Source organism: Lepisma saccharinum, chromosome 13 (genome assembly GCF_977018435.1).
Source record: "Lepisma saccharinum chromosome 13, izLepSacc3.1, whole genome shotgun sequence".
Taxonomy (NCBI): Eukaryota; Metazoa; Arthropoda; class Insecta; order Zygentoma; family Lepismatidae; genus Lepisma; species Lepisma saccharinum.
The window spans coordinates 60,317,540-60,345,175 of record NC_139241.1 but is presented as its reverse complement, the minus strand read 5'-3'; the positions used below and the strand labels follow the sequence as shown (position 1 = coordinate 60,345,175).

At 39.0% G+C, this 27,636-nt stretch overlaps 1 protein-coding gene across 6 annotated transcripts in view; it reads left to right on the top strand.

Annotated features, from left to right (window-relative positions):
• The window catches only part of Wnk (Wnk kinase), a 161,587-nt gene that overhangs the window by 54,585 nt on the left and 79,366 nt on the right, over positions 1-27,636 (top strand). For all 6 annotated transcript variants that reach the window (XM_083134274.1, XM_083134273.1, XM_083134271.1 and 3 more), the window contains exons 7-9: positions 3,245-3,473; positions 5,582-5,765; positions 25,331-25,416. In XM_083134274.1, the coding sequence (XP_082990400.1) occupies positions 3,245-3,473; positions 5,582-5,765; positions 25,331-25,416 (499 nt within the window). The remainder of the gene's footprint in view (positions 1-3,244; positions 3,474-5,581; positions 5,766-25,330; positions 25,417-27,636) is intronic.

The following is a 27,636-nucleotide window of genomic DNA, read 5'->3' as shown; positions in this document are numbered from 1 at the left end:
CTCCTGCTGATAAGCAAAACTGTAAATTGTATTTTGCATTGCATCTGACACAAGAATAAACTTACTGAACACTCAGAGCAGTGTTATAAGCAAATGCACACAAAATAATCGCTGCTTTTCTTCAGAACCATTCATATGTAGAGAGAGAGAGGGGGGAGGGGGATCTCCGTGTAGGAATGGACGCTAAGACCGATTAAGAAAAACATTATTCAAGGGGGAAACTTTTGGAGGAGGTGGGTGGTGTTTGACATCGAGAATATCCCTAGGAAGAGTTTGGACTGCTCCCTGGAAAGGGGGAGGGGGATGAATGTGAAGTTGGTTGAAGCAAAAAAAGTGACTTTTTTGCGATGCATTTTACACAGCCGAACCAGAACGAAATTTGTGCCCTGCTTTTTTTTTTTTTTTTTTTTTTTTTTTTTTAGAGAGAGAGAGAGAGAGAGAGAGAGAGAGAGAGAGAGAGAGAGAGAGAGAGGTTGTCTTGTGTCCCCCGAGAGATCTTGGAAGAGCAATGACTGTGCACAATTAAAAGAAAATAACATTATTATAAATTATTTTTGTGGAAATTTTTTCATATTCTATTTTCCTTTTCTACACGCGTTCTGTGCATAACAGGTTGTATGACTACCAGGATAGGTGGTGTTACCATCTCCTAGGAATCTAGGAATCTTTGTGTCCCTTTAAGCTGAAAATTGGTGCAAATTGCAATAACGACCCCTTCGAAATAACGGCACTTTTCCCGGGATCTGTGAAAGGTCGTTATATCGAGAGTTGACTGTATTTTAAAGCACAACTAGTAGATTGGTATGGTATAGTTTCAGTGACATCATAATTTAAGTGTCAATGTAAATCGGGTAAGAGTATCTGGGGTGGTATTGGCTCAATCAGCCGTAATATTAATACTAGGGTTGGGACAGATTAATTGGTACTCTATCTGTATCGGCTGATATAGGCATATCTGTGTATCGGTTAAATTACCAATCTGATATATCGATAAATATCTTATAATTTAGTGCAAAATTCTGCCATTTGGTTGAAATTTTTATGAATAATCTCCATGCCCTACTTTCTGAAAAAGTAAATGTCTAAACATTCAACTTCTTTTGCACAGCAGTCACCTCGAAACACACGTATATTAAGGAGATCATTGAACATTTCAGGTTCTTCAAGGACCATTTCTAATTTTATATTGGATCGGTAGAATATCGGCTATAGGTATTGGCCAAATTTTCACATCAGCCCATCCCTAAGTAATACATAAAAATATATAGTCCAGAAACATGAAATTCATTTTGCACTATTTGAAAGGTCAGTAACTGAAGTGAACACAAGGCAGTTGTGCTTTTTTGCATGTGTCGTCCTTCTTTTTCCAGTAAAATCTAACCATTATATTAGAATTGCTCTATATTGTTGCTGCATGTGCTTTATGTGCAGTATTCTTCAAAATGAGAGTCAGATTATTGTTTGCTTTGTTTTGGTCAGTGTAATAGAACCTCCATGCATTGAACAGAACTGACCTGTAAAAGAATGTAGAATTTGAAGTTTCCATTTATTTTGAACCAGTATTGTGTGAAGAACTGTATTTTGTGATTATGCAACAGGTATTTTAAGCAGTACTCGGGTAAATTGGTGCTCATAATTGGAGTTGAATATTTACCCACTAATAATAATGAATATTTTAAACAACTTTTAATTGTCAAAATTTTCAGGCATTGCTATCCATAGGAAATAGGTAAGAGTATTGGCATCAGCTCAACCCTATTGCTCATTATGAAAAATGTTAGGATTACCATGTATAATGCACATCCTGATTTTTGATGGGGAAAAGACAAAAAATTATATTTCATCTATAATAAATAAACAATAACAATAACCCGTGGCTCGACAGCCCTTGAAGGGCCTAGGCCGATCTCCCGACTGCCAGTCTCCCTCCCACAATCCTACCTAGAGGTGTGGAGATCTTGAACCAGTAACTGGGTGATATGTGGTCAGTACGTCGAACCCCCAGCCGTTGTAGGAGATTTCAGAGACCAGGTTACGCTACTTACTCGTAGCTCCCCAATATCCTCATGATGGCATGTTGCCACCAGTCCTATACTCAGGCCGAGAACCCAGGCAGACTCGAACCCATGCCATCCCGCAGTCGGAGCCCAAAGCACAGTGCCTTAGGCTGCACAGCCACGGAGAAGGAGTCTCATATATAATGCGCAGTGCAATTCGGGTTCTAGAAATGGCTTTCTTAGTTCTATGTCTTAAAGCTGTTGCTATGACAATCAAGAACGAATGACATCATACTTATTCAATGAGTCACTTGTTGTTATGCATGTGGACCAAGGCGAGAATATCATCGGGTCTCCCCGATGGCACACTGGTAGCATTGTTGCCTTGTAATCATGGGGTTCTGGGTTCGATACCCGGTGGAGGCACATAGTGGTTCGGATTTCACTTTAAACGGTAGGTCCAGTCCCGATTAGCCTTACTGTGCACAAAGTGGACTTAAAACCAACTCAAATCAAACCAAACCAAACGAGAATATCATCTGCTGTATACAGTGAGTCACCAACCAACCATTACAAAGCTTTTACTTCTGAAACCACCTTGTTTATTCTGTACTAGAAGAAAGCGAGATCAAATTGTGAAAGAGCTAGAGTTATACTGCTGTTTTCAAATTGCAAGTTCTGTGGTATATGCAGGAAAACTACAAACATGGCTGCTAAGAGAATGGTGGATGCAAGAAAAGTTGAAGGTAGCTCCACCCAAGAAGCAGCCTTTTCAGAAGTGGGGCAGCAGCTTCATAATTACCTTACGGTTTTACAGTCTTCAGGAAGATATTTTCTATTATTTGGGAAATGCAGACGTTACGTATTCAGTTTATCGGGAGATGCTTGATTGAATCCTGTCAGAACAGCACCAATTTTCTCAATGTCTCAAAACGCTCCAATACAAAATCAAAATATCATGGGAAACTACCATTTCTCTTCTGTTTTTTTTTTTAAAAAAATTATTATTACTAAAAAAGACAACCTGAAATAAATTTGTATTTGTGCCTGTTGTTATATACGTGTTATATATGCATGGTTTCATGTTGACTGAATTATTCCGTGCATAACATGCACCACAGTTTTTGGGGGTAAAAATTTTGTATAAAAGTGCACATTGTACAGAGCAAATATGATATACGTTCGTCGTATGTGGGTGATAAATGCTATGAAGAAATGTCTTTAACATGAAATGTTTTCTTCTTCAGACCAGGGGTGAAGGAGTTACTGAATCATGAATTCTTTGCTGAAGATGTAGGATTGAGACTGGAAATGGTGTCTCGGGAAGAGGCTATAGCGTCATCATCAGAGAAGGTGGAGTTCAGACTTAGAGTTCTAGACCCAAAGAAGAGGAGTAACAAGCATAAGGAGAATGAAGCAATTCAGTTTGAATTTGACATTCAGAATGACAATGCAGAGGAAGTGGCCCAGGAGATGGTGAGTCACATTAATACTGTTTCTATTCTGACTGTAAGTTGGTCTCCGAGAGATTTCTGCTACAACTTAATACCAGAAAACTTCTTTAAATTGAAAGCTAAGGGAGAAAAGTTCAAATTAAACAACTTGATTTCATGGATGCAGTAGGTACACACAGTTTTATCATTGTATTCGTGAAGTTTGGTGTTTCCACATTGCAAATTTGGTTGATTTCTTATTAATTTAAAACTTCACTACCTTCATTAACTGATGAAGTGAGTGATACACTACCATCTCCGTCTCGGACACCACATTCTCAGTTAATGAAGACAGTGGGTCTTGGAAATTAATCAGAAATCAACCAAATTTGAAATGTGGAAACACCAAACTTCACGTGTTTAATAAACAATTTGAGTTACCCAACTTTTAGATTATTTCTCCAGGTTTGGCACTAGAAATAAACTGGTGACAAAATTCTGCTTGCAAGAGACATTTTAAACTTTCTATGAATCCCTTCATTAATCTTTATGTGCGCTCTAAAATCGTAAAATTTGACATTTTTTGGTGTGTGTGTGCATGTTGTGAATAAAGGTAAGAGCCAGAAATACTAAATAGCTAATTTGAAGGAAATAGGAAATAGTAGAAACCAGAAAATGTTTAAAATTTTCACTGCCACTAGCTGCATCGTTCTGTTGGAGATAAAAGATGGTGGGAATGGATGTGAGTGTTTGACCTGTAGAGTTGCCAGGTCCAGAGGAAATATGCAGTGGTAGCGTCGTCGCCTTGTAATAAAGGGGTCCTGGGTTTGATACCAGTGGCAGCACATAGTAGTTCGGATCCCACTTTAAACGGTAGGTCCAGTCCCAGTTAGCCTTACTGTGCATAAAGTGGACTTAAAACACCAACTCAATCAATCCAGAGGAGATATACAGTGGATCAAGAATTGAATGGTAGGATGTATTGTGAAAAGGGAGAGGCCAATGTGAGGAGAAGGTGGAGTGCTTTGAATGTGGATGAAGGGTGCAGAGGGGGTTTGGTTGGGAAAATTACTAAGTGGCCTTATTCAGGTCAGTGGCTGTGGTTGCACTCCTGTCTGATATCTAGGCCCTCTCTCATATTTTGCGTACTGAGGTGTTGGCAGATTGCAGTAAGGGGGTGAATGATCTCTACCTGGAAGCAGTCATTGAAAAGCTTAGTGTGACTGTTGTCATGGATGGTGACGGAGGAGTCCAGGTTTTTGGTGGAGGAGCAGTATTTGTTGACCCTGAGGTTGAGGACTGTGTATGTTTCACCCAGGTAAAAGAGACCATAGATGTTCCAAGTAAGGATGGGTGTATTGTTTGTGGGATGACAAGGGTATTGTGGGTCAGGAAAATTTGAAGTTTGTAGGGACATTTGAAAACAACTCTGGGCTTCTCTGGAAAAATGTTTCTTATGTCGCTGTTACTGTGAAGAATGAGTAGGATGGAACAGAGGCTGGCATGTTGTAAAAATAAGGAAAATTACAAATTTTGCAAACTATCCAGGATATTTCGACTAGTGAAAGTGTCAAAAGGCATTTTTGCAGACACTCCAATATCTGTGGTTGAATGGTTAGCCCAGCATGATACTACACCAGGGGTTCTGAGTGTGAATCCCAGCCTAGACATGGGTGTCCTCTGAGAGTCTTCCTTCATCAATTTCATCATATCATCACTCATCCTCATCATCACGATTAGCCAGAAGTGGCAGGAAAGTGAAGCTAAATAACAAGACATCAAATCAAATCCGCAAGACACTTCGACTTAAGAAAAGTATTGGCTTCACTGGCCCACGAAGGATTTGGCGGGGGGGGGTGGGGGGGGTTGCTGGAATTAAAAAGGGTCACATTACACAGTGGAGTTCTAGGTAGAGGAGGATACAATATAAAAAGTGCCATTTACCACTTTGGTTTTTCCCGAGATCTGAAAATTCTAATTTCCTCAATTTTAGGAGGGGCTGCACTCCATCAGTTCCCTCCCTCTCCCCTGCATACACCATTGATTTGCTGGTATCTGTGACACTTTCCGATGCTGAAGTGCTCAGATTTTAAATTATTCTTTTCTCTTTGACAAATCCACATGTGTGTGTCATGAAATTTTCCTTTGCAGGCCAAGTCAGGGCTTATAATGGAAGACGATGCTCGATCTGTGACAAAGATGCTGAAAACTCAGATTCAGGCATTGTCAAGAGAGCGAGAAGAGCGTAAACAACAGCAGCATATGGATCATCCCATTGGAGACAAAGAGATGATTACAACTTCACGTCCTGAGCTTACTGCAGATGGAATTTCAGGTATTGTGTATATTTTTATGTCACTTTTGATTTACATAGACATGTAACATTTGGTAAAGTGAGCAAGCAAACAGGGTAAAAATTTAAATTTTGATAGCTTATATTAATTCATAATAACGCAAGTGAATATAATTAGACGTGAGCGAGTTCCTAGCTTTTTCCACAAAAGTTCTATTAATTTCGGTGGCCTCTGCCACCATCTGCTTGAGAACTCTGTTGCCTCACTGCTGGTCTGGCTGTGGGTTCCTGCCATTTCCTTGTGTGCCACTAGGAGTGCTAGTGTAGCCAGTTTGTCTGCTGCATGCACTGGATTTAAGTTGTCGCAGGAGCCAAATATGATGTGCCTGTCTGCTGTCAATGTTCAGATCATGTGGAAAGTGCATAACTGCGTGCGTGTCTCTGATTTTGGTGTCAATCAGCATCACGATGTATGCATGACCTAAATTTTTTTGACATTGTGTTTATTAAACTTGAGGTACTTTCCTAGTCCAGTATTTGGTTGGATTTTTTTTGCATCAGATAAGTGCTGTTGTGTATGCTCATTGATGGCTGCGATTGATCTGCCAATGTAATGCAAATTGCACTGCACTCACACTGAGTGTAATATACACCTGGGTTGTCAAGGGGTAAGAAGAAATATAGTTTGTGTTTGTATACAGCACTGGGTACTTTGGTCACTGGTTTGTGTGCTAATGTGATGTCAAACTGTCTCAGAGTCTTGGAAGGTGGTTGGATGTGGTAAGGTGGTAACGAATGGCAATCCATTTCATTTAGTAATGCATATGTAAATGAATATGTTGTTGCTAATGGTTCTACACATTCTGAAGTGCAATTTGAATAATCAGTGCATTGTTTAATATGCTACATCTGTATTGTCACATGCTGCATTAACAATGGCACTTGCAATTGTAAGAATATTCTGGAATTTTTTTGTTAACTGAATAATGCCACTAAACAGCAATGTTTCTCAACCTGTCTTGAGTTATACTCTTCACAATCCTATCGTCATGAACTGCCCCTGGCATGGCCTTGTAGCAAGAGTAGCAGATCTGCATAATTATTTATTAAGATATTGTTCATAGTTGAATTTCACAGAATATATAACATAACATGTCAAGGTATCGGTAGATTTTCTTGTATTTGACATTGTAGCAGTCCAGTTTCAGCCTTTGCGATCTGTGCACTACTATGTTCTGCTGGCTCTGTGCCTGTGTGTGGTCTAATTTCAATCTCTCTACCAAAGTTCCCGTGTTCAGATCCGAGCCTGGGAATGGGTTTTCTATGTGAGTGTGTCTTCATCAATTTCATGTAATCGTCACTTAGACTCATTGTTACAATTAGCCAAAAGTAGCAGAGAGACGACACTAAATAATAAAAATTCCTGCCTACATAACTAAAGTTTTCTGGTGCTCAAATTTTCTGACTTCCATAACACATGTGAACATCTTCAAATGTAGTTCAGAACATTGTTGCCAACCCTTGGAAAAGAGAGAAGTCCTCTGTTTATGTGTAAAATTGTGCTCCTCTGTTTATGTGTAAAATTGTGCTAAGCATTTGTATGATGAATTAAAACCATCTGTAATCTATTCGAGTTAATGCCACTATGTGTTGTGATCATATTTATTTACTATTTGGCTATAACTACAGTCAACTCTCGATTCTACGACCCTCTCGAAGTAACGACCCTTTTCCCGGGAACCGTGAAAAATGTAGAAAAAAGTTGAAAAATTTGAGAAAAAAGTTAAAAAATTGAAGGAAATCAGCCGATAAATGCGTTGTTTTTTTTCACTCATTCCCTTCACGAACGCTCTACCGCTCACAATTGGGTCTGAACTAAAAATAGACACCACTAAATTTTTGAGTGATATCCAATAGCACTTGACCTCTGCCCTCCCCTCCCTCAAGTGCACCAATGTTACCCCGCACCCGACAGCCGCTACCCAACGCTCCAGGCTTGTTTTGCCGCTCTTGCTCTTGGATACACGAGAAGAGAAGATCGAATGTGCTTCGATGTTATTTTAAATCGACCTTGACTTGTTTCCTTGTCCTAAGAGCTGCTGAAATCTCGGGGGGGAGGGAGGGGAGCAGACCGAAATGACCGCTGGACTTGCAGTCTTTGCCAATGTGTATGGCACATTTCATCGATAAATACACCAGCTTGAGAGAGAAGATCGCAGGAAGGTTCCAAAATAGACGCGTGGCACCTGGAAGTCTGGCCCGTCTGTCCAGCTCTGACCTAGATTTCAGAAGGTTCCCTTGAGTGAGCAACTTTTGGCCTTGTAGCCGACAACTTCCGGTAACCGCTTTCATTCAAAACGTGTTCCTTTTTCCCTGTAACACTTCATAAAAAAGCGAAACTGTTAGAGATAATCAAAACCAAATAGGCCAACTAAAGATAGTCAACCCGCTTAATGCGTTGTCATCCAGGTTTCCATAAAAGTTTACTTCGATCTTACGTGCATCATAATCCCACTTCATACGTTTTCCTAATTGTGTCGATGTCGTAATATCTGCCAAAAAATTGTTCCGTTGGCTGACTGACTTCTCCCTCTTTTCCTGTCAGCAAACGTGGGTGAGGGGCGATGCTGATTGTTTCAGCCACGATTTTCTTGCTCGTGTGTGCACAGGGGCTGATTACAGGCGAGGGTGGCCCTATTCTTTTCCTTTGACGTCTGAAATGGGGCAACCAGTTCTGGATATATTCTTGAAAACGAACAAAAACCATAGAACAAGTAAAAAAAAAAAGTGCCCCCTTCCTTTCCCTAGCTCATTATCCGCCACTGGTGTGCACGGCAATGTCGATAATTGCAGAATTCAGGTCCTATTTTTTTTATGCTGTTGTCTGCATAGCAAATATTGTATTATTGTCTGTTGCATGGTAAAACGTAAAGCAAGGGTCATTCCTTTCTTCTTTACAATGCTGTTAAAAGTTCAGTCTTATTTTTCTCTTCCGCCACCTGTTGCTCGAACTTCCAGCCGGTCTCCTTGTTTTTACGCTGCACCTGGCGCCAGTGTTTTGTCTAGCGTCTGCAAAGCTCTTGCTTGCTGATAACAGCAATGACTCATCCAGCGTGAGGGGAAAAGTTATTGTTTTGAATCTCGCAAAGCTGTTTTGATTTGATGATAACGAAATTCGATCTCCAGAAAGGAAAACAAGAGTTAAAACAACTTCATGTTCTGCGCCTTCTGTTCTCATAAGCAAAACTGTAAATTTAATTCTCATCAGCCTTTTCTTCAGAACCATTCGTAAAAAAAAAATGTAGGAATGTTCGCTGAGACCGACATTATTCAAGGGGAATGGGTGTTTGACATCGAGAATAGTCCTAAATCCAACATTAAATCGTATTAACGTGAGAGTAAATAAGGATCTACCATTTGGATATGTGAAAATGCGCAGTTTCATAAAGCTTGTTTTCAGTTCATTTTATGCTGATGGGCTAATCGGGACTAAATATAGTTTAAAGTGAAATTCAATTCCAAACCCGAATGATTATCGACTGGGACCAATGACGTGTCCTAGAATACGCACTGGGTGAAAACAGATCGCAAGTCAAGTTGCGCGTTTCCTTTTTCACGCTGCATTACAATGCAAGTCAAGGAAGGAGTTTGGACTGCTCCCTTGAATGGGGGAGGGGGGGGGGGGTGAATGAAGTTGGTTGAAGCAAAGAAAACGCGACCTTTTTTTTACGATGTATTTTACACTGCCGAACCAGAACGAAATTTACAGCCTCGCCTTTTTTTTTTGTGTCTAGAAAGGTTGTGTTGTTTCTCCCGAGAGATCTAATCTTACCAGTTAATCTTGTAACAGACAATGCTCCAGTAGACCTGTATAAAATCCAACCTTCATTCTGCCAGATATCTCCCGACTTTTGCTGGCGCCAGTCTGACTGGTGTCAAGATTCTTCGAGTTTCGCTTGCAATAAGCGAGATATTGTTTTCCTTTCCATAGGTCTCAGTGCAAACGGGTTTCTCATGAACTAGAATTGTAAGAATTTCCTGGGAGAGCAACGACGGTGCACAATTGAAAGAAAGTAACATTATTTTAAATCCGTTTTCATGTTCTGTTTTCCTTCTCACAACACGCGTCATGTGCATAACAGGTTGTATATCTACCAGGATACATGGTGTTACCATCTCCTAGGCATCTTTATGTCCGTTTGAGTACCGTTTAAGCTGAAAATTGGTGCAAATTCCAGTAACGACCCCTTCGAAACAACGACCCTTTTCCCGGGAACTGTGAAAGGTCGTTGTATCGAGAGTTGACTGTAGTAGTTTTTTAATCACTATGTTAGTGACCAACTTGCTTTCCATCTGTCTTCTCTAAGGAAATAATGTTTAATTTTTTTGGGAGCTAATCATCACTCATTCCTGTTGTCATTCCTTGTTCCTTGATACATTCTTCTTGCACCCTTCATATTTTATTTGGTATACCCCTGCCACTCTTGTCCATATTTTTGTGTTGTCAAAAACACCTTTTCGTATTTTGGTGAAGTATTATTTTCTACTATTTCTTTCGTGTGCATTTTATTTTTCTCTGGTATTTATTGTTCTTAATGTCATATTTTCAACTTCTGTTCTTTATCTCCTTTTCCCATTGGTTCCTTTGAATCCATGCATTATAGCCATATTTAAGACTTTTCTGTTTCAATGTTATCACTGCAAAATCGTACAGCACTTGTGAAAAAGCCTTTCCATGTAGTCAACTTAGTGTCAATATTATATTCTTATTTAATTCATTTCTGTTATCCATATATGAGGATAGACCCAAAGGTCAATTTCTCTTCCACTTAGAACACCCTGGACTGCATTGTTGCAGAGTAAGGAGGCTAGCATACTCTGTGTGGCTTGTTGTGTGTCCTGTCCATGTGTGTTTGTGATTGCCCCTTCAGCTAAGTCATCTTATACCATTCATCCTCATCTTTTGCAATTAGTTAAAAGTGGCAGAAAAGCAAAGCAAAATAAAACAACCAAACAATTAAAATGGGTAGAAAAGATATATGGAAGGAAGATAAGAAAATCAGATGAACAAATAACAATCGTGTTGTGTTAACTACTAAGAAATTTTGGTTGTCTTGATCTTAGTGTGTTAAGCCTTTAGTTTAACTTTTTTTTTTCTTTCTCTAAATGTATTAAAATTGTTTCTTTTGCACTGGCATATGTGCCAGTGTGGTCAGTCTAATACTCTACAAAGCCAGAGGTCCCAGGTTTGAACCTTGGTGAGGACTGCATCATTGTGCCGAGTGGTTACCACATTGCGCTGCGATGCCAAGGGTCTCGGGTTCGAATCTCACTTGGGCTTGGTTGTTTGTGAATGTCCATTCATCAATTTCATCACTCATCCCCATCTTCGCAAATTAGCCAAGAGGCACAAAACGCAAAGTAAAATAAAAATAAATCAATACAATGCAATCAATCAATGCATCATTGTGTTTTCCCCATTCATTTTACCAGTTCCACATTTATTGTCATTATTGTAATTGACTCAAGAGATAGACATTTTATGTAAAAATAATAAGAGAAATGGAAATTGTATCTTTTGAGAAAGATGCATGTGAGACTTTGAGAAAATATAAAAGTTATTCCACTAAAGCAACATTATTAATCTGTAAATCAAAGATCTAAAGATAGCTACTTTGGTAACACTAGATTGCATCTAAACCTTCGTTTCAACTCTCACCTTTCTTCAAATGATGTCATTATTGCATCACAGAAGTACACTTACATTCTACAGGGTGGGCACAAAGTCCCGTGACTCCCACTAATATATGATATGGTATGACGTATACCAATCCAGTGTTTCACAGATCATATGCCTACATCTTAACTGTCACTAACTGTCCAAAGGGTCTGTATGAACCCCATCATTTTCGTAACATAGAATTATTCGTCGCCATGTCCTGCGTGACATCTTCCTCAACATTGCTGGAGTAATGTGCGTGAATGCTCTCCGCACAGCGTCTTTCAATTCTTCAACCGTATCATAACGTTCCTTGGCAACAATTTCCTTGATAAAACCCCATAGTGCATTGTCACACGTTGTGAGGTTGGGCCTGCGTGGTGGCCAGTCAAGTGGAGGCGGTAAGGCAGGAGAGCCACGACCAATCCAACGTTGTGGAAAGACTTCATTGAGGTACTCACGAACTCGAATGGCAAAATGAGCGGGTGCACCATCTTGCTGCAACCAGCATGTCTGCCTAACCCCCATGTCTGTCAAGAGGGGCACAAACCAATTACGGAGCATGTTCAGATATTCATGCTGATTCACAACATTGTCCATAAAATAAGGAACATAATGGCGTTTACTGTCCATGCCAGCCCATATCATGACATGAGGAGGGTTGTTCTCCAGTTCTTCGTAAAAATAAGGGTTTTCCTTTGACCAGAACACAACGTTTCATGCCCGGGAGCTCCGATAAATGGCCCACTCATCACTAAAGATTACTCTCCCCCGCTTCGGTATCGTGTCAAATGCCTGAAGCAGTGCAGCACATGCGTCCTTCCTGCGCATCAAGTCACTGTCCGATAACTGATTAACGCTCATCGGTCGATATGGTCGTACCTTTAAATACAACTTCATGTGCTTACGCATTGCGGACCGAGGTATGCCCAGTTCCGCGGATCTCTTCCGCGTCGACTTCTTTGGGGATCTTACCACGGATTCGGCTACCTCTCTGCACTGTTCCTGTCTGGTGGACGGTCTGCCACTTCGTGGTTTGTCCTTCACGCTACCGGTGGTAAAAATCTTCTTTTCCCATCGCAGCAATTTGAATTTGGGAGGACGGGCTCATCCAAACCGCTGTTGGAAGTCTGTTCGCATATTCTCCAATGTTCGTCCAGTTTGTTCCCTTTCATGAACCTAACAGCTGGCAATCAGGTGTTGTTCAATGATGTAGTCACTTGTGTCAGCCATGATTTACACCTGCAACATGCAATATATACATGCATTAGTAACAAATAATAATTTAGCAATTACAGTCACAATATGGAGGGGGGGTCACGGGACTTTGAGCCCACCCTGTATATACTTCAAGATGGCATGGCAAAAATCTTCCTCCACCAGGACTTCCATCTCTTTTGTTTCGTCCTGTAGTCTTATCTGGAGTTGTAAATCTTGCGTCAGGTTTGGAGGTTTGCTATTGTTCTCTGCTATTTATTCGCATTTTGATTGCTGAATTGTTCAGGCTGCAAGAGAGTCTTCCATTTTTCATGTATGTAACTAGGGTATATGTTGGCTGTGCAACTTGCTATTTTTCTCTTGTATTGTGAAGGAAGATCTACATAACTATGATGTATATCAGTCCAGTTCATTTCTGTACAAGAAATTGTGGATTTTATAATGATACAGTATTTTCCTTGGGTATGTATGATTCTTGTTAATTATGCACATTACTGGTTTAATCCCATTATATTGAAAACCTGTAGGTGTAAACAGGGTTCCCACTGATCTGAAAAGTCAGGATAATCAACTTACGAGAAAATAGTCAGGGAACACCTGGAAATGCCAGTGATGTTTGTACTTGCATGGATTTGTAAATGAAAATAAATTCTAATTATTCCAGAAGTTACTTCTTGATGGGAGATATTCTATGTAAAAATGTTTTTGCAGTTTTATTTTTTGTTCTATTGAATAGATAGTGCAGCTGAACACTTAAAACCTGGTAATTAGTATTCTGGATATTTATTTTAGAATCAGTTGCAAAATCGAGAGGTTTTGTTTTGTTAAAGTATGAACTCTCTGTAAGGTATTGCAGCATCAGGCCTTTATTCCACCCTATAAATTGCATTGTTGTTTTCGTACAAATCTGTCACTTTGACCCACTGCCAACATGTGTGAATCTATGGATAAGAATGCAGAATAAGTCCAGATGGTACTCTTCCTTGTCTGAAGAAACCAGATTGTGGATGCATCTATTTTTAAAGTTAATTAGGGTTGAGCGATTACTGACACCAATGTATAGGTTAGAACTTTTATTCTGACCCTGGCCTATATTTTTGTGGCATTTTGCTCCTTCATGTGGTTCATCAAAATGGCTGTGACACTTTTATTGCAGACTCTAATTATCCTTGAAATTATGCAAAGTTTGAAGTTTCCGTTTATTTTTCAACAGCATTGTGTGAAAAACTGGATTTTGTAATTACATAGTATTACATGGTATTTTAATATTGATATCAATCTTGAATATTTTAAAGCTAAACTCTATGTAAATTTATGCACATAATTGAAGTTGAATAGTTACACAGTAATATTAATGAATATTTTGAACAATATTGGTTGGAATCTGTAATAGTATCGGCATCGGTTCAAAGTAGTATTGGCTCAGGCCGACCTCTGTGGCATAGTGGTTAGCACAGTGCACTACGATGTCTAGCATCCCGTGTTTGAATCCTGGTGCCTCCCCAATTGTGTAGTGGTAATGTTGTTACCTTGTAATCAAGGGGTCCCAGGTTAGATACCCTGTGGAGGCACATAGTGGTTCAGATCCCACTTTAAACTATAGGTCCAGTCCCGATTACCCTTCCTGTGTATAACTCATTCGAATCCAGGCATGGATTCTCGGGGAGGGCGATAGGGGCAATCGCCCCTCCCAAACTGTTCCTTTTTTTGATATCTTATTATGCCTAATATTTTTGAAGACTTCAATGTTCTGTCTTTTATTTCCCAAGTTCAACAAGATCGAGGGGCCTCCCCGATGGTGCAGTGGTATAGTGGAACCACGAGCAAAACAACCTGCGCAGGCCTGCGACTCCTGTGCACCTTACTCCCGCGAGTAGGGGAGGGGGAGAGTGGACCATGCTTCCTTATGGCCCGAGGTGGAGGGAAGAAGGGAAAACTGCACGAGGACTTTTCGTACCAAGGTTTTTTTCCTTGTGGTCGATCTATAGCATCTTCACCTTGTAATCAAGGGGTCCCGGTGGAGGCACTTGTTGTTTCTGATCCCACTTTAAACTGTAGGTCCAGTCCCGATTGGCCTTACTGCACATAAAGTGAACTTAAAACACCAACTCCATCAATCAAGGTCGAGAATAAAGTTTCATTAAGTCCATTGTATGCTCGTGATAGGCTGATCAGAAATGGACCTACAGTTCAAATTTGGATTGGAATCACTGTGCAACATGCCTCAAAATGGGATCGAAACCAAGACCCCGTGACAGAATAGGTTGTTGTCACTTTACTTCTCTGTCTTATTGTTCAGTTTACCGTAGCAATGGAAGGAATTATGATAACGACATACACTAATAACCATCTATTCCATCCTGGACCTCTATTTCTGCAAAACAACACTTTGATATCTGGAACATGGAAGTCAGCTTGGTTCCTGTTTACAGTGTGATATATTGTTTATATAAAACAGTGAAGCTGCGATAGCGTAGTCATTAGGGCATCTGTCTACCATGCGAGAGACCCTGGTTCGATCCCCGGCAGGGGAGAACCGGGATTTTTTCCACCTGTCCAAGCAGCTCGGGTGCCCACCCAGCATCGTATAAAGTGGGTACCTGGAGGAAACTCTGGGGAGTAAAGGTGACCAGGGGCATGGTGCTGATCACATCACTCCCATCTTCAGCCGTGATCAAGAAAGTGTCGGGCCCTAACCCCACACCCCCTATACGCCTTCATGGCATAGTGCATAGCACAGGGGAGCATTCTACTTTTTTTTTTTACAAAACCATGCTAGTGAAGTATTTTTTTTATTTACAAGACAATGCTAGTCCAGGTTAGAATTGATTCTCGGTGAGATGAGGTACCCTACTAAAATTCTCTCCTCCCAACTATAACTTATTCCGCCAATGTTCAAATCCCAGTATGGACATGGATGTACTTTCTCAGTGTTCCTTCATCATATCATCACTCATCCTTGCCATTAGCCAAAAGTGGCAGAAAAACATAGCAAAATGAACAAAATCAAATCAATCATAGCCCTAGTAATGAATATTTTCACCAATTTTCATATCATAAGATCTGTGGAAGAGTGTGTAGTGTAATACTGTTACACTTTGGATAATGTAATTGGCAACACTGTCAAGTTATCCATGAAGACACTTATTTAAGCTGAAAAGGAAGCTTAATCTTCCAAGCTATGTTGCTGGCTCTCCACTTTGTATGTGTATAAACAATTGTTCAACCTTGAATTTCTTTCCGGGATGCTGTTTCCCTTTACAATTTCCAAACACTCAAGAATTGCATGCAGAGCTGCTATTCATGATATGTCATTGGTACATGAAACCTGCCCCTTTGTTGTGTTCTACTTTGCATGACCAAAACAGGAAGTGCAGAACAAAAGGCAGTTGTTAAGTATGGAATTCCTGCTTTTTCTCGTTTTATTTCCTCTTTCCATTTTTTGTCCATTCAACATCTAGAGTACTGGGAAAAGTGAAAGTAACATAACACAGTAAACAAAGTCATACTAGAATATATTTTTTGGTGCTATAAACCAGGATTTTACATATAATATATTCCGTATTGTTTTAGAAATTTCAATACCACCTGTTAACTATAGCAATCTGGTTGATGGTGGTGTAATTATTGGTACATAGCAAAATGGTAGGTGTTCTTAAAGATTTGTAGTTTATAACTGATAAATTTTGTCAACTAGGGAGCATATCTGAGTACTTATCATTCAGTGTCCATGCTCTACTGAGATTAAATAGCCAACCTCTAGTACTATTAGAATTTCCACGAAAAGCACAGTACATGTGTGTATACTAGGAAGAGGTACTGTACTTATTTTTCCGCAAAACTGATTTGTATTGTTGGATCTTTGTGCAAATTTAATGAGCTCTGAAGTGACTTGGGAAAGTCAGGATTTAGGAATGAAAAAATCTTTTTTTTTCCCCCTCAAGCAGCTTCTTGGTGGAGGATTGTTTTTATAGTTTATTATAAGCTTATAGCTAGAGGCATGCATATTTCATTTTTGACGAAAACCCAAAATGTGAAATAACACTTTGTAATGTTCATTTTTCATGTTTTTGAAAGGTGTGAGGTGCATTTTCCTACCATGTTTTGTCACGAAATGATGTGAAATGAACTGCAAAATAAACTCTTAAATGTGTGTGATGCAACACTTTCTGAAATTTGAATTATCCTGCGAGTTATGCAAATCATGAAACATTGATTAATTCTGCTGTAAATATTTGAGAAGCAAAAATGGACTCCTTTACACAGGAATAAACTTAATACTCTGGTAACTACGTAAATGTTCTATTAGTAGGGAAATGTTTCTTTTGTGTAATAAGTGTAGTTTTTAAATCAAAGTTAGGTTTTTATTTACCATTTTAACATGGATATGCCATTTTTTATAATGCTTATGATACCGAACTGTACCCAGTTTTCGCACCAAAATCTTAATGTTTTATTCACTATAAATGTGTGGCTCTACCTGTAGCTTATTTTTGTTTATTTTGAGCAATGGTGGATAAACCTGATTCTCTCAAATAGAAAGTGTAGTTTAATACTTAAAATGTTGTTATTAGCATGTTAAAACATCACAGAATGGTGTGGAAACTTATTTTAAAATTACTCTAAAAAATCTGAGAACTTTTGTGAAAATGATTGGGAAGCCTGTTACATCAGATAATTATGTTGCACTTAATGCACTTTTTCTATGCTCTATTTCGTATAAACATGTATTCTGTGGAAATATCTAAAGAAGCAATACCCGTTGCTTTTAGGCTCTTTAGAACTGTCCATGAATATGCATTATTTTCTTTGTCCCACCTCTCTTTCCCACCTTGCTTTCTTGACAGGGTTGAGTACCATGAACCACATGCATCCTAATATTCATCATTACCTTCATATGATTGTGGTTTCTTGCTCAATGAAGGCTCCTACGGTTTTATCATTTTGACCTCCACTGCAGTAAATGGTTGTATTTTTGTGTGTTTTCATGCACATCACTGAACATTGGAAAAATGTAAGCTTACGTGCGTAAATCTTGATTCATAGACCTGCGCTAATTTGTTGTCTTTTTGCAAGGGGGTTATATTCCTGTATTAAGAGAAGGCTTATAATAGCCTCAGTGCTGATGCACCCATTATAGTCTTTAACAAATAATCAAACAAATTTCACTTGCATTCTTCAGTGAATGTTGTTCTCTAGAAATTATGTGGAACATACTTTAGTGGAACTACAAAATATTCCATATGTAAGTAGATTCCTGCGGTATGCCCACAGTATGGATGGCCAGTCCTGGATTCTGAAATATCTTTGGATCTGGATCTAAATATTTTCAGTACAGGGTAATCTCAATCTGTTGATATTTTTCCCTAGGAAGCTGAACATATTAAAAAGATTCATGGGTTATTTTGAATGAAAAATGACAGTAATTTTTTTTCAGCCTGCATTAAGGTAAGAATGAATATGAAGCATTTCTTGTCTATAAAATAAAACTACATGTCTTAGCTACTTTTCTACATAATAGCCATATCGATTAAGGTATATATCATACCATGCCACAAACTTTCATATGCCCTTCTCAGAGAAGGCTGCTGCCCGGTGATGCAACCAACTGTTTATGGCATCCTTCAGATCCTCGTTACTCTTAAACCGCTGCCCTCCTAACCACTGTTGTACTTGGGTGAAGAGATGAAAATCGCTTGGTGCTATATCTGGGCTGTACAGTAGGGTGGGTCGAAAAAATCGATTTTTAGAGTATCGAATTCTAATAGGACTCAAAAGTTGCATATTTGCATGCTAATCAACGGAAGAATATTGAAAAGAACATACGTTGGATCTTCAGTTCGCTCAAAGGGCCTTAAGTTTGGAAAAAATGACAAAAAACATCAAATTTTACCTTTACGCTCAAAATATACAGGTAACTTTTTTTTGGCATTTAATAGTGTCTAAGTGCTTCATTTTAGTTGCCTGATGACAGAAAAATTATATTTAAAAACCATGCGCTACATTTTGAGTTCGCGCAAAAGACCTAAAATTTTAGAATTTAGGTGAAAAATTGTTTTTTTTTTTTTTTTACAGTTTTAAAAACAGATGCACTGTGGTATTTTAAATTGGCCATTTTTCTTAATAATTTGTTAATGTGATAGATTTTATACATTCTATTTTGGTAAGAGTACATCATTCTGCAGCTCTTCGCCCATTTCAGATTTTTTTTTATGAAGACCCAGAACTCACTTCGAGGAGGTGGCTGCAATTTGAGTTTCACCCACACCCTACCCAACCATCCAACCAAGTAGGGTGTGTTAATTATGTTGATTTAGTCAAGGACATTGTCTTAGATTCAGTTTTATCAAATTTTGGCACTGTGGATCGTGAGAGCAAAGTTTCTCTAATGTAGCAATCTCAGTTTTGTCCTCACACTTTTCCTGCAGACTCTGTGACAAGTTTGGCGCGTCTTTCAACAGCTTGGGTATGGCATGGAAAATTTAAAAAATCAAACTCTGGCAGCATTTTATCTTGCATTACTTACGAAATAGTCTCTGTTGCCAACCTTTCCATCATTGGAAGGGGCGACAGCTTACATTTTGTCCAATCTATCAGCTCAATGTAGTCCGTGGCATCAAAATTTATTGAGCGAGTCGTAAAAGTTCTAACAGACTTCCCATTAGGATTTTGAGTTCTTGCCTTTAGTACCCTCCTGTAACCCAACTCTCGTATGTGTTGTGTCTCATCCACTATCATACCCAACGACATGTTCTTTGGGTGACAGAAGAACACGTTTCTCTCAATCCCAGGATCAATGACTCTTTTAATGTCGTCTGGCAAATGTCTCATTGTTTGAACAAACGTATAGATATGTTTAGGACCATATTTCACTGACTGATATTTCTTAATGTCGAACAAGACAGGAGCATATGTTTTCACAATTCACAATGTAGTTTACAAGCATCTTTAGTTCGTTTGTAGGACTTGTTTGGGAAATGAACAACCATAAGGCCCGGTTTGCACATGCCAGCCATCGGGAGTGACCGAGAGTCCCAGGATCTCTTACAGCCAGATCTGGAGCACATTGTCCTGTCTGGATTCCTCTGACAATATCCAGATGGTACTGTTCGTGTTTACTAAGATGAGTTTTATTTACATTGATTTCATCTAATTCAATTGCTTTGAAATTTATAACGGGTAATTTCTGACAATTGGGCAGTTGTTTGCCGATTTTCCCAGAGAATGACGCGGGTCCCATGGTGTCTAGGTACATGTATTCAAATAAATGTCTGAAGGTAGCTCGTTGAAGTGAAGTAAGCAAATGAACCACTGCAATGAGCACTGAATTTTAACCTCTTTGTTGCGAATAACACCATTTTTCTATCCTGTGTTTGTTGCTGTGCCATCGCAAGCAATCACTTCCAGTTCATTAATGTCAATATCATTTCACTACCGGTTCCACTTGCCGGTGTGACGTGACCGACATATTGTCCACCAGGCTCACGAATCACGCTAATGTGCTCCTCTTTCCTGACTCTTGGTATATTTTAGCTCCTATTTTTTCTTGGAAGATAGCATTATCTTTTCTACCATCAAAGTATACTCCCTTTGTTACTATGGGCCACTCTGTATTTTGTCCTATAGCCTGTCATATCTTCTGTTTTTCTTTTCTAATCTTGCTTTTATCGATCACTAGCGACGTATTTTTTTCAGAAATCATTCCAAGTTCATGCAAAATGCTGGAAGCGACAGCAGCTGTAGCTCTATCAGAAACACCAAATCTGTTGCTAACTAAAGCAGTAGACTTTAATTTCAACCTCATTTCAGACGAAGAAGGAACTGAAGACAAATCAATTTCACTTCTTCTTTCGTGCGGCGATTTTGGAGTAGTTTCCATGTCACAAGTGTCATTGTCAACTGCAAAAGTTTCTCACAATGATTGTAGTTGTTTTCTCTCCTTTCTTTTCCTAAGTTTCTCTGTTTCTTGTTTATGCCAATGCAGGCAATCCTGGTTCTTCACTGATCGTATATAAGCAAGCTTAATTGCGATTTTGGATTGCAAACATAAATAACATGCAATGATTATCTCATTTATTACATTTAGTAAAATACTGCGTATATTTGTAAAGCGGTAAAACCACAATTTTTCATGAAAGTTCGAAAATTTTAACCTAAATGGGCGAACTTAAAATGAAGCGTGTGATTCTTTAAAATATTTTTTCTATTATTACACAATCAAAAATGAAGTACTTAGACGCTATTAAAAGTAAAAAAACGTTAGGTATATTTTGAGCGTAAAGGTAAAATTTGGTGTTTTTTGTCAATTTTTCCAAACTTTAGGCCCTTTGCGCAAACTGAAGATCCAACGTACGATTTTTTTCAATATTTTTCCATTGATTAGCATGCAAATATGCAACTTTTGACCCCTATTAGAATTCGATACTCGAAAAATCGATTTTTTTGACCTATCCTACTGTACAGCAGATGTGGAAATTGCTCCCATTAAAACTTCCATCCCACAGTGTGAGGACAATCATTGTTGTGAAAGACAACACCCTCTGATAACATTCCTCTTCTTTTGTTCTGTATTGTTCTTTGTAGTTGGTGCAGTGTCTCTCAGCGTGATGCTGCATAGGCAGTCATTACACACTCCATGAATTCTGGTAACAACATGCCTCTATGGTCCCAAAACAAAGCAGCCATAATTTTTTGCTGGACAACATTTGCTTCAACTTTACTGGTTTCTTTGGAGATCTACTGTTCATAAATTGTTTGCTCTGCTCTTTCATCTTGACATGCTTGATCTCCCATCACAATCTTGCCAAGGAAACCTCCCCTTCCTTGTGGGAGCATAGCAAGAACTCCAAGACTTCACCCATTCGCTTAGTCTTGTGGTTGTCTGTGAGCTTTTTCAGAACCTGTCCTGCACAAATTTTGTGGTAGCCAAACTTGAGGTTTATCCTGCACCATGGCCATGCAGTCTAACGTGCAAGCTTTGGACTCTTGGTACAGGATGCATGCAGGTTCGAGTGTATGGGAATTGCCCACCATTGTGAAGAAATTGGGGAGCTATGGATGAGTAGTGTAATCTGGTCATAGAAAACCTACAATAACGACTGGGGGTTTGTTGTGCTAACCACACATCATCCCATAAATGGTTGGATGACCTCCCATCTCTGGTGGGAGAGTGGCAAGCAATCTGTAGGTAGGCCTTGGCCCACAAGGGCTGTTGCACCATGGGCTAGTATGTTAATAAACTTCAGGGTTACAATATCATAGAAAGCAGACCTTGAGGAAAGTATGCATACAGCACAGAAATCGTGAATGCATCTCCCATGTACCATTTGATTCACTTGTCCAACATCTGTTGCAACAGACTTCGTCCCCGTTGGCAGAATGGTAACGTCGCCGCCTTGTAATCAAGTGGTCCCGGGTTCGATACCCGGTGGAGGCACATGGCACAGTGGTTCGGATCCCACTTTAAACCGTAGGTCCAGTCCCGATTAGCCTTACTGTGCATAAAGTGGACTTAAATCACCAACTCAAACCAAACCAAGACTTTCTACCCAACCACCTTCATCATTGCTGCATTTTCTTCTTTCTGTTGCATAATGAGTATTCCTCAATTTAACCCCAATATTGATGAACTCAGTATTAATAGAAAAGCCTCCCCAAAGGCATAGTGGTAACATTGTCTTCTTGTAACCAAGGGGTCCTCTATCCATTAGAGGTGGATAGTGGTTTGGATCCCACTTTAAACTGTAACACCCTGTATTTCTGGAAATTGTGACAAGGTGTGGAAAATTTTATGATAGTATTCACAATATACAGTACACCTTTTTGGGATTTAAATTTTATGCTCCTTCTAATTACAGTAGAGCGTCGATTATCCGAAGTAATTGGGGGACATGGGTGTTCGGAAAACTGGTTTGTTCAGATAATTGAACTGTACATGTTTATTTGCCAAAAAGAAGTACTGTACAGTAAATTTATTCATAAAAACAGGCATCTCTTTAAGTATTACAAAGTAACGTACAAAGGCAACTTTAGTAGGAATATATAGTATGTGGTACAGTTTATTAAACAAACATATGTACATACAACACGTTTACGTTTAAGCATTTTGTATCGTCAAGTTCACTTCTTCACGCAGCAGCACACAAGTGGTCGTAACAGAGAACAGAAGGTTACTGTTTCTACAGCCAGTGCCAAACCGACAGAAGTGTGCTGATTGTTGAAACACAGCGACTGGTGGCTTGGCCGGTCAGCAGCGCCTTATGAAGGCCCCATTAGAAGCAATGTTCCGCCAGCGGTGGCTCAGTGCGGCGAATACTGTGGGAAACTTGGGTTGGGAGTGAGGGGGATGATGGACGGTAGGGTGGGAGAGTAACAGGAGCGAGTACACAGTTCGGTTAAGCGGTCGTTCGGTTGACCGACGTTCGGATAATCGACGCTCTACTGTATATGTGAAATGTTGAAGGTTGATGATCATGTTGAAGTAAATAAAAAAAGAGGCCACATGGGTATAGGTATGTTATTGACATAGCGTACCCATATTATTGCAAGATAATAGTTGAAGTTGCATGGATGGATGTAGTCAAGCAAGTGGTAAAAGACGTGTTAACATACAAGTTTGCCAAAGCTGATATCACTGTGTGCTTTAGACCAAGTGCAAATTGATAACATTTGAGGCATTGTGTTCTTTACACAACACCGAATTGTTTGGAAAGCTCACATGTGTAAAGACTTAGAAGCCTAGCATAAAAATGCAAACAGCTCCCTTCCATTGGACAACATGTTTACTTAGCATTGCCCGTGTTAGAGGTGCAAATAAGAGTTGATAAATGAATGGTCATGAATTAACCTTGGTTACATTTAATATTCAAGTCACATGCTTATGCAAATGACCTGCTTCTCCTTACAACATTCTATCCTTTCTTATATGCAAATGGAAAGCAGAAGCCGCTGTTATCTAATCCGAGAGAAGAGGGGGTAGGGGCAAAGTCTGTTTACTCTGAACTTGTGTCAGTAGAGCAAGATAAGGAAGGAAGTGATTTTTTAATGTGAAGCACTATATCAGAGTCTAAATCTCTGAGCTATCATTGAGCAGGATTTTCTCTTGCTTTTGATGAGAATTTGTGTGTATGTAGGATTATCTTTCTATTGGTGTGTGCGTGTGTCAATGACTTCTAGTGGATCGAAGGAACTATAGCAACTGGTAACACTATTGAACTGAGAAACTTGCTATCAGCATTGAACTGAGAATTGGTTTGCAGTAATTTTTTTCAGTGTGTTTTCTATAATAATTAAAATGGTGAGTGTTTGAAATGTTTAATTTACACCTGCTACAATATAGCCAAATAAGAAGTTAATAACATATACTCAAATGAGTAGTAATAATTATGTTACTAAAATAAATTAACGCCCAGCATTATTTGTAGAAGAGTTATCCAGAGCAACAACTGAGGCTGAAGCAGAAAGTTATGCTTAATAAGAATGTGACCACTCGTAGACAAAGCTGCAGTAGTTATATTTCTAGTATATGAAGATATCCAAATTTGAAACCACATTTTTTGTTATTATTTGCTTGTCATCATATCATCACTCATCCTTGCCAAAAAGTGGCAGAAAAGCAATGCTAAATAACAAAAGTCAAATATCAGTATGAGCCAAAATTTCACATTGGTCCATCCCTGGTATAAAACATATTTTGGATATATCAATGTAATGTGTTGGTCAGCAATTGCCCATCCATATTCACATCTTGTTTGCAAGTCCAGTCTTCCTAAATAGTGTTCTGTATGTACCATATTTGCCGACACGTAAGACACATTTTGTGGACATATTTTTAAGGAAAAATGTTTATCACTTAATATTATAATTAATATACAGTATTTGAAATGTAAATTAATATGTAGGTCTAATTTAAAAAAATAACTTGTTAATCTAACTAGGAAGGAATACATTTTAATCTTCTTCGTCACACACCCCAAGGGGAAAAAGTTGAGTATCGGCGTGTAAGATGCACTCTGTTTTTCAGACCTGTTTTTAAAGGAAAGAACTGCATCTTATGCAAATATGGTAACTCAGTCTGTGAATTCACACTTTATTACAATTTTGTTCCCATCGTTTAATTTGAGTAAATACGCTATGAGAATCTGCAGTACACCAAACACTACCACTTTCTTAAGAATGTTTTTTTTATTATTATTATTTTCATTTGTAGCAACTTGATATTTCGAGGATATCCTGCTTTCTTTGCACATATGGGAATTGCCTGAAATATTAATATGTGATTATACTGACCTCCGTGTGTAGTGGTTAGTACAGTGTATGACTGGGTTCGAATTCTGGCCTGGACAGGGGCGTTCTTCATGAGTGCACCTTCATCAGTTTCATTCATCACTCATCCTCATCTTCACGATTATCCAAAAGTGGCAATATGTGATTATAACCAGGTAAAATGTAGTTTGGACACTTTCGTATTATTTGTATATGTATAATTCTCTTAATTGCCGATGCCTTATTTCTCGAATTAATTCATTGTTACAAGTGTATGAGCTCTTGTGTTTGTACCTTTCTGCGGCAGAATTCTTGACTTCAGGATGTCATCTGTAGTTGTAGGATGGTAAACATCCCTGGGTTTATTTCCATTTCATTTTATATATGTTGCTTTTCTCATTAACAGAGGTGTCTCCTGACTCTGGTTATGTTACTATGCAGAAAGCCGACAAGGGGCTGTTGCAGGGACAGGCTGTGTTTGTGCAGCAACAGGTGAGTTTGCTTTTCAACTGTATTTCATTTGTTTATATACTTATTTCGTGAAAATAGAAATAAACACTAGAATTTTTATCAACAGTTAATAATATATAACGAGAATCATGTGCTAATCTGAGACATTTCTAATAATGATATGTTATTGCTTGAGAAATGTTAATAAGAGATATTTGGAATATCTAAAGAAATCATTGTTAAGAATTCCTTAATGAAACTGAAATCCATGTCTGATAAATTTACACTTCATGATATGTTGAACAAGGGAATTCCTTGTCTTTCATGCTTTTGAATTTTTCGTTACAAAAAGGGTTTGTATTTTTTGCTATAAGTGAGAGGACATGCTAGACTAATTTAATGTTTTGTTGTATGTTTAAAAATATATGAAAAATTGGTAGGTGCTCGTTTTTCTTTAAAGATATGTTTTTTTCTGTTAGTTAATTGACGGTGGCAATAAAGTTGATATTTTTTTAATAAGTCTCAAGTGGCTAGAATTAAAGTTTTCGTACTCAGAGCCCTCTGGAGCCTGTTCGAAGCAACAGATTGTGGTGAAACTTGTTATAGAGGCTATGGAGACCAAAACGACTAGTTTTAATTTTCACCACCAGGTGGAAATATGGTGCTGAAACAACGCCAACCGGAAATCAGACATACAAAACTTTATTTTCATTTGATGTCGGTACGGTGCGACGGGTTTTAGGAGTCATACACTTATGTTTGAACTGGATTTGCTTGGTTCAGTTACCTACTTACCTTCAGTTACCAAAAATGCAAAAATATCTAAAATATATAACTCCCAGGCTACTTTACGCAGCCACACGTCTTCCATGTGCGACTTGTGGTGTTCTCCGATTAGCAGGGAGTATCCTACAGAAGACCTGCTCGTATCCGAAAGAACTTTCAGCACGTAAAACCGGTAGTGGAGGAGAGCTTAGCAGATTTTGTACCCAGAAATGAAAACTAGACCTTTCTCATTTGGACCGACATATTTATTGGCCATTAACAGGCATTATGGAAATATCGCAGGCACAAAGAAACATGTATACACTTTTTACAATTGCAGCACTTACACAAAATGACACTTTCATACTTAAAAATCGGGAAACCAGCCGACGAATGCACAAAGGAACCATTTTGCCTTATCTGGGGCCTTCGTTTCACCACAACACTCGCTAAGCTTGGCAATGGCTCATTTTTGGGGGGAAAACAGACTTTGACAGCACACAAACACATGTTTCTGGGCATTCTACAGCCTCTCCTGACTGTCATGGGAGTTGTAGGTGTTGGATGTCTCCAGCAGGCTTGGATAAATGTGGATTCACTTCACCATGTATTCGGCAGTCTGGCTAACACAACAACGTGGCCATATTCGAGGTGATCGGGAATCGTAAACTGCGAATTTTCCCGATTAAGAACTTTTCAGCACACCCGAGTTCCGATTTTGGTGCATACTACTACCAGTATTTGCACTGTTGGCCTATACTAGACACTCGAGGGACCTTGTTTCACTATTACGCCAGTTAATAGGAAGTTCGGTGCCATTGTGCCCACTCGCGTATATCAAAAAGGGCACTCTCGTTGCTAGAGACATTTCTCGGTCAAAATCTAACACAGGACGTCATAGCTTGGGATGCCTTCCATTGGCTGTCTGGGGTCACATGTAGCTTGGATCAAGTAGTTACAAGTCTGGCAACCAGGTGTCAGGTTTGAACAGTGACTTTTTAAGTTCACGGATGTATTTATCAAAAAACATTGATTTTTAGGATTTTTTATGCATATTTATGCTAGCTGACTTAAATGAATGGTATTTTCAAGATAAGGGGGGTCATTCTGCACCTGCACAAATGTTATCTTGAAAATGTGTGAACAAATAAAAATGGCTTTTGCATGGTGATAATGACTTTCTGTGCTGAGAATTGCAGCTTTTACTTGATTTTAAGCTGGTTCTCATGTTTTTTGGGCATTAAATTTGATTTCCGCTTGTAGCAATAATAAACAAAATGGCTTCCCATGGCATTTTGTCCATGCTAGCAATGAGCCTTGTACTTGAGTGGAGTAGTGTGGTGTTTTGTTTGTATTTGGGGATGTATGCCCAATCCTTGATTGGTCATAACGGCATTGTTCAATATGCACACCATCATCATGAATGACTCTTTGGAAGTGTACGATAAAATGCGTGATCGATGGTTGGATGAAAAGTTTCCTGGGGAATGGTATTGA